Raw genomic sequence first — 14486 nt, 5'->3', positions numbered from 1 at the left:
TCCACTTGCTCTCAAAGAAGTAGAAGAGTTCAATCGGTCATCAAAACTGACTGTGCACGAGGCAATTCCTTTACACCCTGAAATTATTAGAGATGTTGCCCATGTGGTTACTGCTTTGCCACCAACCCAAGTTAGTGTAGAGAGGTTGTTCTCTAGCCTTAAAATAATTAGGTGAGATTTGAGGTCATCTATGAAGGAGGATCTGATGGAGGCGATACTATTTCTCAGAACAAATTCATAGACTGCACAAATGTTATTTAGTATATTTTTGCAGAAAACTGTTTTTTTTTTTTTCTCACTTACTGCATAGTGTATAATAAATTGTAAATATGCAAAAGTTTTTTTTGTTCTAAAGTTGTATTCCAGTAAATATATTTTATGTTCTATCTAAATGGCTTGATTATTGTATCATAGTAATGATAATTAAAAGCCTGATGTTACCATTTTACTACAGTAAATTTATCACTTAAACTTAAACATGAGCTATGTATGAAGGATTCGAAGTCATGGAAATTGAGGAGTCTGAGTCGGAGGTTTGGCTGATGACTCCACAGCCCTGATTTTGTGTGACTGTGTGGGTTTCCTCCCATGTTCTGAAGACAGACCTGTAGGAGATATGACCCCTGATGGGTGCAGCGATGTTTGTAATGTGATGTACAATCAATATGCTTATTTATTCTGCTTCATAAGAACAGTCTCATTTTGCAGACATTATTGCCCCGTCAGGACTCACATCCTATCAGTATATCTTTCTAAGTGGAGCTGCTCGTTCTCTGCTCCATTCATTGTTTATGGGACCATCTGGGAAAGCAGAGTTCCGTTATTTCCAGACAGTCCCATAGACAATGAATACAGTGGAGGATAAGCCTGCGCACCTCTGCTCCTTTCATTGTTTATGGGACCATCTGGAAAAGCAGAGCTCCATTATTTCTACACAGTTCTATAGACAATGAATGCAGTGGAGGATAAGCCTGCGCACCTCTGCTCCATTCATTGTTTATGGGACCATCTGGAAAAGCAGAGCTCCATTATTTCTACACAGTTCTATAGACAATGAATGCAGTGGAGGATAAGCCTGCGCACCTCTGCTCCATTCATTGTTTATGGGACCATCTGAGAATGCAGCGCTCCATTATTTCCAGACAGTCCCATAGACAATGAATGCAGTGGAGGATAAGCCCGCACACCTCTGCTCCATTCAAGAATGGGATGGATCTTGGACACTTGTGCACCGAGCTCTGGAGACCGTGTCATGGAGATTATTACATGATGTTTTCTAGTACGTGGATGTGTCAGAAATGTCCCACAGTAAACGGCCGCCCTCGCCGGTCTCTTGTCTGAGAACACAGAGACTAAAAGCCTTTTGTTCCCATCTCATAGATCGGTGCACAGCCTGCTGTTGCTGGTGGTTAAGCACCCATGGGGCAGCATGCTAACACTGTCACTTTCTTTTTCTTGTTGCTGTTTTCATTGGTTCAGCTCTGGCCAAGAACAATGAGATTCCTCCTCTCAGACACATCTCAGAAAATAAAATCAGTGACCACAAGGGAACGTGCTCTTCCTTTTCATGACCTGTCGGTGGGCACTGATAGGCATATTGATAACCTAGCCATCAGGTAATTCTCAGGCAGCACGGTGGCTCAGTGGCTAGCTCGATTACCTTTCAACGCTTCAATTGCAAATGGACCTGCTCTAGTTTTTCCTGATCTTCCCATTGGTACTGGTAGTAATATCAATGATTTTGCCAAAAGTTATCTTCCGAGCAGCATGGTGGCTCAGTGGCAAGCACTGGTCCTTTGCAGAATGGGAGTCCAGGGTTCAAATCCCACTATGGATGACATCTGCAAGGAGTTTGTATGTTCTCCCGATGCTCAGGTGGGTTGCCACCCATGATCCAAAGGCATACAGGTAGAGGCCAGTGATGGAAGTGCTGTGCTAAATGATGGTGGTACCTGTGCAGCATCCAGGAGGGCGGCTTGCCTGTCTGCTTCATTGGGCAAGTATCCTCAGTACTGATTGGCTGAATGTCCAGATACAAGTAGCAATAAATTGAGTTGTTATATATTCTGCTCAGTTACAACTGAGCTTCGAAAAGTCCTTTATGGACTTAGCAAACTTTTTCAGGCTTTTATCCCTCTCCTTTCCCTAAATCCAAACATTCATCTAACCCTCAGAAACCCAGGATAGCAGCTGTTTACCTCCTTGATACAGGTAACACCATCATTTAGCACAGCACTTCCATCACTGGCCCCTACCTGTATGTCTTTGGAGCATGGGTGGCAGCCCACCTGAGCACAGGGAGAACATACAAACTCCTTGCAGATGTCATCCATAGTGGGATTTGAACCCAGGACTTCCATGCTGCAAAGCACCAGCACTTTCCACTGAGCCACCATGCTGCTCGGAAGATAACCTTTGGAAATGTCATTGACATTACTACCCGCTCCTATGGGAAGATCAGGAAAAACTAGAGCAGGTCCATTTGCAATTTCTAAAGTAGACCTGTGTCCAATCCGCAACAAATACACCACGTGGAAACATACCCTCGGGGGCCCAGAATGGAGGACATTATACCAGGAATGTGACAAAGATGGGTGACATTAGTACGTGATATGAGACATTATTACATTATGGGGGGGCAACATGTAAGTATTTATAGAATTTAGAACGCTTGTAGGGCTAATACATCTGACCAATGTAGGTTGAGGCCCAGTATAAAATTTTGCTCCAGAACTCATTGGACTCTACTTACGCCACTGCTGCTACTACTAGCGTTCACTGCTAGCTCTCTCTTAGTAAAGATGGAAATTCACAGCCAGCTATGTGAAGGAGTTGTACAGACTCTACACCAACAAAAAATATTTTTTTTATTAGTAATAATAATAATAATAATAATAACCACTTGGAAAGTGAATAAATTAGAAATAAAGTTCTGAGTGTAGGAGTGCATTTGCATGATTGGATCATCAATGTGGAGACGTAGCCACATATATGACATACAGTTACATAAGGTTTTTAAATACAAATGGATAATCGAAAAGCGGTGCTAGGGGTCTAAACAGTACTTACGGTATAAGGTTTTCCTTTTTGTGTTTTATAAGGGAAGAGAAATCGGAGGAATTACTTGACAGTCAACAACAAGTTCAATTACTAGAGATGGAGTTAAGAAAAATGCATCAGCAGGTACAGCACAAATAGTTAGACATTTCCTTTTACCTTGACCATTTGTTATAATCTTAACAATCCTATATTATATGGGCACTATAAGTGGGGTCCCCTTTTGACGCATCCCTCTAATTTCCATAGCAAATTGTGTTCCTAATTTTTTTCTGGTGATAATAGGCAATCACTAAGAGTTAACGAAGCAAGATCTGGTCCAAAGATTCTGCAATTCTGTCTCTTGACATGATACATTTGTTTATTAAATGGTTCAAAAGTTTTGATATTTGTTGTATAAGCAAGTTGTCCTCTGCTCTCAAGGTCCGTGAACTCTCCCAATTGGCCGCACAGTCTCGTGGTTATCGTGATGAACTTGATGCACTAAGGGAGCGCTCTCGACGCTCGGAAGGACAAGTGAATGCTCTCACGGAGAAGTTACGCACCATGGACCTTGTCCAGAGAGCTATACAGGTCTGGCTCATGCATAATGTGCGGTCACGTGACAACTTGCAACTTTTCTTGCTTCTTTCTATGTTCTTTTGAGAGAAATGGATGAGAAGTCAGTAGCATTGTATATATCATGTATTACACCGGCGTTCTAGTGACACATTATTGGACAATGGACGGGGGCATAACCATAATGGGTGCAGATGTTGCCATCGCATCTGGACCCTGGAGGTTAGGAAGGGGCTCAAAAAGTCCATTTGGCCAATATGAAAAGAAGAATACTGTTACAGAGCCATGAACATTTGGGGCACTGTTGGAGATTTTGCATTAAGGACCAAAAGGTTGAAGTTACTCCGCTACCTATGGATGTAATGTAATCAGCAACTATTTGGTAAATCGCCTGCTTTAATAAAATAGATCAAGATAGATCAGTAGAACAGCCGCTATATTTAGTTATGAGACTTAGGCTATGTGCACACGTTGCGGATTAGGCTTAGGAATTTCTGGTGCGGATTCTGCCTCTCCTGGCAGAAAACGCACCTGCGGATTTGTTGCGTTTTTTGTGCGGTTCCTCAGCGTTTTTTGTGCGTTTTTGCTGCGGTTTTCTTGTGGATTTGCTGCGTTTGTTACCCCAGCGGTTTTCTATAATGGAATGGGTAAAAAAACGCTGCAGATTCACAAAAAAGAAGTGACATGCTACTTCTTTTAAACCGCAGCGTTTCCGCAGCGGATTTTCCGCAAAGTGTGCACAGCATTTTTATTTTTTTAATTGATTTACATTGTACTGTAAATCAATTGCGGATCTGCAGCGTTTCTGCATCCTCAAAAAACGCTGCGGATCCGCAGAGAATCCGCAACGTGTGCACATACCCTAAAATCTTCAATATTATCTCCAACTGAACCACCAACTCTCCTGCTGGAATAAAGGTCCTTTTACATAGTCAATGCTAGTACTTTACATGTCTATCAGAAAATGTCAGGTTTTCATATGAATGATTATTTGTGCAATTTTCCACCCATTCTTTCACATCACAATCTTTATTAAAAAAAAAATAACAAACTAGAAATCCTGTAATTTTCACACTGGCCACCAAAGACCCCAAACCTCCTGCTCTTTACAGGAAGAGTTTGCAACAGTCTCATTATCATCAGAGGCAGGATTACAATGACAGATATCCTTCTATACACAAGTAACATCATGGGATCTACCAATCACAATAGTCTCTCCTGATACTAAGCCCTTGTGAAAAGAGTAGCTTTATAACTTCTATTTTGTCCATTTTATTCCCCAAGAGAAATAACTTTTGTATTTATTTTGGTGTCTGTAATTTTTAAAAATATTTTCATTGATGGAGCTGTTGGAGGGATTGTTTTTTTTTTTTGCATGCTGAGCTGTAGTTTTTATTGATACATAAACATGATCACTTTTCATTGAATTGTTTTGGGGAGGTGCAGCGACTGTAAAATATCAATTTTGGCTTTTCGATTTTTTTTTTTTTGTTTCTTTGTTTCTGTATTGGTTTATGCAAAATATGTTTATTTATTTATTTATTTTTAGATAAGGTAAATTTGAGTTTGTATGCTCGTTTATTTATTTCACATTTTTATAAGTTTTTACTATGTTTATTTTTTTTCGGCTCCATGGAAGACTGGAATCCGTGATTGGTAGATCACTTGTACTATGTAATGCAATGCTGCAATATGCAATAAAGATCGTGATCTTCTAAGACGAGATCCCCACGGCTACATTCTTAGTATAATTATGAATAACAAGGAAGCAATTTCTTTGTATTCAATATTACATTAGGATTGGTGATGAGAGAGCATGTTCGAATGCGGTGTTATCTGAGCATGCTCGTGTCCTATCTTCAGCGTGCTCGAAACGTATGCTCGAGTCGCTGCGCCTGCACGTCCTGCCGTTTGACAGCCACAACACATGCAGAGATAGCCTAACAAACAGGAAATTCATGCATTTGTTGCAGCTGTCAAACATCTGTGAGACATGTAAGCACAGCGAGGATGCCGAAAATCCCCAATTAGGACACAAGCATGCTTGGATAACACCTTACTCCGGCACGCTCGCTCATCACTAATTAGGATCCTGCACGATACCCACTGTGCACGATAAGTTAAGAACACTTTGTCAACCGCACCGCCCAAAGTGCGGAAAATGTTTCTCCATGTCCAAAGTCGGATCAGGCATTAGATCCTTTGTCCTAACTGACATCTGAAAAATCTAGAAATATTTTAATTTGCACCGTGTTTACAGGAGGAAAAAGAATTTTCAAGGAGTTTGTTGGAAGATAAAGAAGTGTTGGAACATCAACTTTCTGCAGAAAGAGAGCGATCAGAGAGACTGCGAATGTGCGAGAGAGAAAAGCAGCTGCTCGGAGAGAAACTCAAGAGAGTAGAAATGGTATATGTTTATTTTACTCACTTATATAGCGCCATCATATACCGCAGCGCTTTACATACTTTATCATCACTGTCTACATTAGGGCTCACACTCTAGATTCCCCATCAGTATGTCTTTGGAGTGTGGGAGGAAACCGGAGAACCCGGAGGAAACCCACGCAAACACTGGGAGAACATACAAACTCCTTATAGATGTTGTCCTTGGTGGGATTTGAACCCAGGACTCCAGTGCTGCAAAGCAACAGTGCTAACCACTGAGCCGCCATATACAGTGCTAACCACTGAGCCGCCATATACAGTGCTAACCACTAAGCCACCATATACAGTGCTAACCACTGAGCCACCATATACAGTGCTAACCACTGAGCCACCATTTACAGTGCTAACCACTGAGCCACCATATACAGTGCTAACCACTGAGCCGCCATATACAGTGCTAACCACTGAGCCGCCGTATACAGTGCTAACCACTGAGCCACCGTATACAGTGCTAACCACTGAGCCAACATATACAGTGCTGACCACTGAGCCACCATATACAGTGCTGACCACTGAGCCACCATATACAGTGCTGACCACTGAGCCACCCTCCTGCCCATTCTAGGGATTATTCTTCTATCTACATGTTTGTTGCCGTCCAGTATGTCATGTAAGTTGCGAGTTGAGCCATTTATTGCTGTGTATAATAGATGCAACTGATTTCAGGAAAGAGACTCGGAGGGACAAAGAGTGCAGAGTCTTCTTCATGATAACCTAACACTGGCCGAAGAGATACGAATGCTGCGGGAAGAGACATCTCAAGTGTGGGAGAGAGTGTATGAGACTGATGGAGACACAATCCCAAAATTGGAAATAAGACCCGTGGCTGAGAGAGCTCAAAGCTGGGACAGACCGGATCCTGAATCTGAATGTAAGTATTGACAGACATATTACTAAAACTCGGATTTGTCCATTTCTCTTGACTTCTTTTGCTCAGTGGTCGGAGAAGAGTTTTGGTGTACAGTCTTAATGTTTCACACATTATTTGGTTACCCTGTGATTACTTGGATTGCATTGCATAAAACTATTATTTTTAAAATTGTAATCTACAGTTTTGGACCTGAGCTCCGAAATGTCCCAGGCGCTGCTACGCTTAGAAAAAGAAAATCAGTATCTAAGAGAAAAACTGCAGGTCCTGACTGGAGATAATGTGGACCTGGAGAATACAGGGCAATGTTCTAGAGGTCTAAAAGAGCAAGACGATCGGCTCTCAGATAAGATCCGGGACTTGTGTGTCAGAGAGGTAAGAACACTACACTGGAAAGAAGGAAGAGGTTAGGACGCATGATGGATTCCTAGGTAGATGACCTAGACCTGTGTACTCGAGGACAGTCAGGGCTCCGCACCACTCTAGGTGTCGGTGAGACACAACTGGGGAAGACATTTGAACACAAGTTGTAAGATCGGGGTGGGTTATTCTGGCACCACCTGGTACCTTTTTGGGCATTGAGGGAAAAAAGCACACTGCAATGTTTCCACTGGGTGGGGCACTATGCTTAAACACTTACGCCACTGCCTTAAAATCGGCTTTTGCTCTTAGGCTTCTTTCACACTTCCGTCGGTATGGGTCCATCACTATGCATCGGGCTGACGTACCGACGGACGTTGTGAATTTTGTGCACGACGTGGGCAGCGGATGCAGTTTTTCGACGCATCCGCTGCCCATTCTGCAGTCCGGGGAGGAGGGGGCGGAGCTTCTGCTGCGCATGCGCTGTCGAAAATGGCGGACGCGACGGACAAAAAAAAATTACATTGAACTTTTTTTGTGACGATGGTCCGCCAAAGCACGATGGGTGCGACGTGTGGCCATCCGTCGCGATCCGTCGCTAATACAAGTCTATAGGAAAAAACACACCCTGCGAGCACATTTGCAGGATCCATTTTTTTCCCAAAACGACGGATTGCGACGGATAGCTAAAGACGGAAGTGTGAAAGAGGCCTAAAGTCTCATTCAGACATTTGATTTTCTCACATACAAGAAAAACTGACCTATTATTTGGATCATATTCTGACCAGAGTTTGATCAGAGTGTTGTCCGAGTGCCATCTGTTTGACTCATACTTGGAGAAATACATTACCTTCTCCTTTCTGACAGTCCTTTGAAATCAGACCTTCTAGTGATAATCTCATGATAATAAAACAGTGATTTTGTGAAAAATTACAGGAAATAGCCCAGTAAGTGGCACATTGCTTGGAATCAGGGTTTCTGTTTCTACATTATGCCATTCTCAGATTAGGTGCCAAAAACTCGATGAAAGATTCCTGCATCACTATATTCTAGATAGTGAGCTCCGTCCTAACCATACAAAAAGATATAAGTGAAGTTGAGTAAAAGTAATTAAAAATATATGATTTTGATTAAAATTAGCACAGGAAATACAAAGGGTGTGAATATATTTATAGGGGATGAATGAAAGGATAATTTTCAGAATGACTGTAATAGTATTTTTTTCCGACTTATGAATTCCTATAGTTATAAAACTTTCCTTATGTCCCATATTTTCCAACACAAAACATTTACAGAATGTTCAGTATGTAGACTTGGAGACACAACATGCCAGGCTATGGAAGTGGGATAGTATATCTTATGATGAATTGTGAATAAGTAGTAGTTTTCCTGTAATATATGTAGTGTTATAACATTACGTAATGTTAAGGCCCCCATATGACTAAAGGTTAAGGTGTATGGAGAACTCCAGACTCTACCCCTACAGATGTCAGGAAAGAGAAAGATCTGTCCGGTTGGATTTCCAATGGCTGGTCCTTTTGTTTTCTGGAAAATAGGACGCTCGTCCAAGCTTTGTTATGTATGGGTGAGCAAAGGGCGGTAGACGTTGGATGAACGATCGTTTGGCCGATAATTATGTAATATATATGGGGCCTTTAGTGCTTTAAATTATTTATCTTAATTTCTTTGTGCTCCACTAGGAGCCAGATGGTGGCAGTTTGGTGGATAAAGATCATCTAACAGGAGATGGAGACCGGAATGATAAACAGAGGAAAAAAGCAGAGGATGAGGTTATAAAGAGACATCCAGAAGATACAAAGGCAGAAACTGGTGACAAGTCATTAAAAGCAGAGGAAGTCATTGATCACTCAGAGCTACAAATTGGAAATGATAAAGAAAGTAACAAGCATCCCAGAAACATTGATCCTGATGATCAGATAATCCAAAACCATTTAAAAGACACTTCATCAGAGCTGTTGCCGTTAGAGGGCTCGGATAGTTCTGAAACTGAGAAGCTACAGATGAAGCACAGAGAACAACGTGATGGAGAGATACAATCCTTAAAGTTGGAGCTAGTAATGAGAACTGAAGAGGTACAGTCATTAAAAACACGGTTAGAATTGAGTGTGGGAGAAGTCAACTCGTTACAGTGTCAACTAGATCGAAAAACTGGGGATGAGCAAGCGCTAAAGACACAGCTGGAAATATGTCAGAGAGAAGTTCAGACATTAAAGACACAACTGGAATTGAGCACTGGAGAAGTACGATCTCTGGTGACCCAACTGGAGCTCAGTACTGGAGAGTCGCAGTCATTAAAGACTCAACTAGGACACAGCGATGGAGATGTACGGTCACTGAAGGCACAACTAGAAACGAGCAGAAGCCGGGAACAATCTCTGGACGCACAACTGGAATTAATAAGTGGAGAGGTAAAATCTCTGAGGACAGAGTTGGAGCTGAGCACTGGGAAGGTAGAGTCACTGAAAGTACAGATTGATTTGAGTGTTGCAGAGGTGCAGTCACAAAAGATCCAACTGGAGTTGAGTGTTGGAGAGTCAAGATCTTTGAAGACCCAACTGGAGCTGAATGCTGGAGAGCTTGAGTCACTGAAGACACAACTTGAATTGAGATCTGAAGAAGTTCAATCATTGCAGGCACAGCAGAAACTGAGAGCCGACGAGGTGCAGACACTGAAGACTCGTCTGGAATTAGGTAAAGATGAGATACATTCTCTAAATTCAAAACTAGAGTTCGGTGCTACTGAGATAGAGTCAATAAAGAAACAGGTACAAGAGAAAGAAAATGAAAACACGATGTTGCAGAAACAACTTTATGAGAAGGTGGTGGAGGTAGCATTACTAAAACAGCAGTTATCTGATATGAGAGACTCGCACTTGCTTAAGCAGCATCTACAAGAAAGTTCTGAGGAGATGCAGCTCTTAAAAATGCAGTTAGCAGCTAGCACGAGGGATATGCAATCCATCAAGATGCATCTTCAAGAAAGAGAGGAAGGATCGTTAAAGAAACAGTTTGAAGAAAGCACAAGTGAAACAGAAATGCTAAAAAGACAACTGGAAGAAAGAACCGCCGAGGTTCAAACTCTCAAAGCAAACTTAGAAAAAAGAGATGAAGTAGAGCAGCTATGGAAGAAGCAACTGGAAGAAAAGTCTGGAGAGATACATTTACTCCGGAAAAACTTAGAAAACAGAGAAGAGTTGGAGCATTTAGTGAAGAGACAACTGGAAGAGAAAACTGTTGAAGTGCAGATTCTCAAGAAAAACGTAGATAAAAGAGAACAAACAGAGCGAACGCTGAAGAAGCAGCTGGGAGAGAGTCATAATGAAGCAAATCAACTTACACGGAATTTGGAAAAAATAAATGAACTAGTGAAGTTAATGGAGAGCCAACTGGAAGAGAGAATGGGAGAGATTCAAATACTCAAGAGAAGCTTAGAAAAAGAAGATGAATTAGAACAGCTTCTGAAAAAACAATTGGAAGAGAAAGTCAAGGAGGTAAAAGAGCTCAGGGAGAACTTGTCCAAAGAAGGAGAATTTCAGAAGTTGGTTAAAAGACAACTGGAAGAGAAGACAAGTGAGGTACAAGAACTTAAGCAGGACTTGGCAAAAAGAGAAGAATTAGAAAAGTTAGTGAAGAGACAGCTGGAGGAGAGGACATCCGAGGTACAGGAACTCAAAAGAAACTTGGAAAAAATAGAAGGCATAGAACAGTTAGTAAAGAAACAACTGGAAGAGAGCACTGTCACTATCCAGTTCCTTCAAAAGCAGTTACAAGACACTAGTAGTGAGGGGCAATTATTGAGACGACAGCTTGAACTCAGTCAAAGAGAAAAGTTATCAGAGTCCAAGAAACTAGAGGAGAATTCCCATAAACTGAAGACCCTAAAAATACAGGTGCAAGAAAAAGATACAGTGGTGCAGTCCCTAAAGTTACAACTCAAGGATATGGAGGAAAAATGTCTTCAGCACCAGCTCCAAGGGGATATACAAGAAACAGATGCCGTGCAGTCTCTGACAGCAGAAACGACTTCATTGAAAAGCCAACTTCATGAAATGTCAGACCAATTCGAAAGTCTGACCAGAAAGATACAAAAAAGTGCAGAGACAGAGGATGCTCTGCTTAGAAGAATTAAAGAAAGTGAGACGGATATACATGGCCTGCAAAAAGAGCTTGAAGAAAGAGACGAACAAATATTATTCCAGAGAAGACAGCTAGATGAGGGCACCGGGAAACAGCAGTCTCTAAACAGAAAGCTGGAAGAGAGTGACTGGGAGTTACAAGTACTTAGGAGACATTTAGAGGAGAATGAAGGAAGGAGAAAAGTGCAGCAAAGGCAACTAGAAGAACATGCAAGAGAGAGACAATTGCACCAGACCATCATGAAAGAGAATGAGGAAGAAATACAGTCACTGTTAAGGCAGTCGAAAGAAAAAGAGATAAGGGAGATTTCACTGAGGAGGCAGATTAAAGAAAAAGTAGAAGAGATCGAATCCTTAAAAAGGCAGCTTCAAAAAAGTACAGAAGAAATAGAATCACAAAAAAGTCATCTAGACGAAAGAAATGGGGAGAACTTTATGCTCAACAGACGCTTGGAGGAAAGAGAGCAGCTTTTCAAGAGACAGCTGGAAGAAAACAGTGCGGAACTCCAGTTCCTAAGAAGGCAGTTGCAAGAGAGTGCGGAACAAGAAAAGTCCTGGAAGATCCAAATGGAAGAAAATGAAAGAGAGAGGCTATCTTTGAAACGACAGTTGGATGAGAGAATATTGCAAGCTACAGAGAAACAAATACAAGACGGTACAGAGATTGAATTGCTGAAAAGGCAAGTGGATGAAATGTCTAGAGAAAGAGAGCACATGAGCAGAAGAAATGAAGAAAGCAAGCAGACAGAGACAGGGGAGGAAAAATTACTGGAAGAACAGATGCAGCAGAAAGATGAACAGACGCAATGTCTAATGAAACAACTTCAAGAAAGCTCTGAAAAGGCTCAGAAACTGCTCCACCAAAAAGAAAAAGATATACAAACCCTCAAAAGCCAGTTAGAGGAATGCACAGGAAAAGAGCATTTGCTAATAAAACAGCTGAAAGAAAGGGAGATATCTGAGCAGTCTCTTTTGTACAAACTGGATGAGAGTAAAAAGTTATCAGAACTTCTTCAAAGACAAATGCAAGAAAGTGCCAACGATATGCAGGTTCTTAAAAGTCAAGGAGAAGAAAGCGCTGGAGAAAAGACATCCTTCAAAAGTAAAGCCGAAGACCGTAAAACACACAGCAGTTTTCAAGAGTCAGAACCTCGGAAAAGGCACCTGGAATCAAAGTCGGGAGAGGTAATCGTGATGAAAAAACTGCTGCAAGAAGAAGGTCAGGAGCCGAAATTAATAAAGCGATTAGATCAAAACACGCGCCCAATTCCACAACCATCAACTGTTTCTGAGTCTAAAACTGAGAATATTGAATCCACTTTTTCATATTCTAAGAGTTTACCTTCAAGCTCAGAAGCAAAAACTCTTCCTGGATCATCTAGTCAAGTGACCTCTACTACAGAGCGACCTTCTTCATCTGATTCCAATTCTGCTCATACCCCTCTTTCTGCAACAGAATCGCCCCTGTCTCTGCTACTTATAGAGCTGCATGGTATACGCAGAGAGAGGTCAGATTTACAAGGACGTTACGACTCCATACTCAGGGACCTTCAAAGACAAGAGGGGGAACTGGAAAGGATGCAAAGAGAGCTGAGGCGAGGTCGAAATGCCATGAGGGTGCTGAAACAAGAGCATCGTGAGCTCCAGGAGAGGTAAGGCAATACCTCCAGAACTGTCTCCTAAGGGCTGACTGGCTGCTACTGAAATAAGCTGCCATTTGTATAGTGTCCCCCAATTTCTAGAAGTTAAGTGTGTGCCCCTTTAGGACATCAGTACCTGAGTCTACCAAGGAAGCCTCTGGCCAATCAGACTTTTTTTTAGACTACGGCACACTGCCAAGACTAATAATAATAATAATAATAATAATTTTATTTATATAGCGCCAACATATTCCGCAGCGCTTTACAAATTATAGAGGGGACTTGTACAGACAATAGACATTACAGCATAACAGAAATACAGTTCAAAACAGATACCAGGAGGAGTGAGGGCCCTGCTCGCAAGCTTACAAACTATGGGGAAAAGGGGAGACACGAGAGGTGGATGGTAACAATTGCTTTAGTTATTCGGACCAGCTATAGTGTAAGGCTCAGGTGTTCATGTAAAGCTGCATGAACCAGTTACCTGCCTAAGTATGTAGCAGTACAGACACAGAGGGCTAATACTGCATAAAGTGAATGAGAACATGATGCGAGGAACCTTTTTTTTTTATTATTATAAATAGGCCACACAGGGATCGTTAGGTTAATGCATTGAGGCGGTAGGCCAGTCTGAACAAATGAGTTTTTAGGGCACGCTTAAAACTGTGGGGATTGGGGATTAATCGTATTAACCTAGGTAGTGCATTCCAAAGAATCGGCGCAGCACGTGTAAAGTCTTGGAGACGGGAGTGGGAGGTTCTGATTATTGAGGATGCTAACCTGAGGTCATTAGCGGAGCGGAGGGCACGGGTAGGGTGGTAGACTGATACCAGGGAGGAGATGTAGGGTGGTGCTGAGCCATGGAGTGCTTTGTGGATGAGGGTAGTAGTTTTGTACTGGATTCTGGAGTGGATGGGTAGCCAGTGTAATGACTGGCACAGGGTAGAGGCATCGGTGTAACGGTTGGTGAGGAATATGATCCTGGCTGCAGCATTCAGGACAGATTGGAGCGGGGAGAGTTTGGTAAGAGGGAGGCCGATTAGTAGAGAGTTACAATAGTCCAGACGAGAATGAATAAGTGAAACAGTCAGAGTTTTTGCAGAGTCGAAATTAAGAAAAGGGCGAATTCTAGAAATGTTTTTGAGATGCAGGTAAGAAGAGCGAGCCAGTGATCGGATGTAGGGGGTGAATGAAAGGTCAGAATCAAGGATGACCCCAAGGCAGCGGGCATGTTGCTTTGGAGTAATGGTGGAACCGCACACGGAGATGGCAATGTCAGGCAAAGGTAGGTTAGTAGAGGGAGAGAACACGAGGAGTTCAGTTTTTGACAGGTTTAGTTTCAGATAGAGGGAGGACATGATGTTAGAGACAGCGGTAAGACAATCACTGGCGTTTTCTAAA

The 14486-nt window shown here is 42.0% G+C and overlaps 1 protein-coding gene across 1 annotated transcript in view; it reads left to right on the top strand.

Moving 5' to 3' along the window:
• CCDC88B (coiled-coil domain containing 88B) overlaps positions 1–14486 on the top strand; it is a 60603-nt gene that overhangs the window by 34946 nt on the left and 11171 nt on the right. Inside the window, exons 9-14 of the mRNA XM_069740101.1 lie at positions 3102–3183; positions 3481–3630; positions 5876–6022; positions 6727–6931; positions 7113–7303; positions 8989–13097. Of these exons, the coding sequence (XP_069596202.1) occupies positions 3102–3183; positions 3481–3630; positions 5876–6022; positions 6727–6931; positions 7113–7303; positions 8989–13097 (4884 nt within the window). The remainder of the gene's footprint in view (positions 1–3101; positions 3184–3480; positions 3631–5875; positions 6023–6726; positions 6932–7112; positions 7304–8988; positions 13098–14486) is intronic.

The sequence above is a fragment of the Ranitomeya imitator genome, chromosome 9 (assembly GCF_032444005.1).
Source record: "Ranitomeya imitator isolate aRanImi1 chromosome 9, aRanImi1.pri, whole genome shotgun sequence".
In the NCBI taxonomy this organism is placed as follows: Eukaryota; Metazoa; Chordata; class Amphibia; order Anura; family Dendrobatidae; genus Ranitomeya; species Ranitomeya imitator.
Note: the sequence above shows the minus strand (reverse complement) of the source record. Positions and strands in the feature narration are given on the sequence as shown.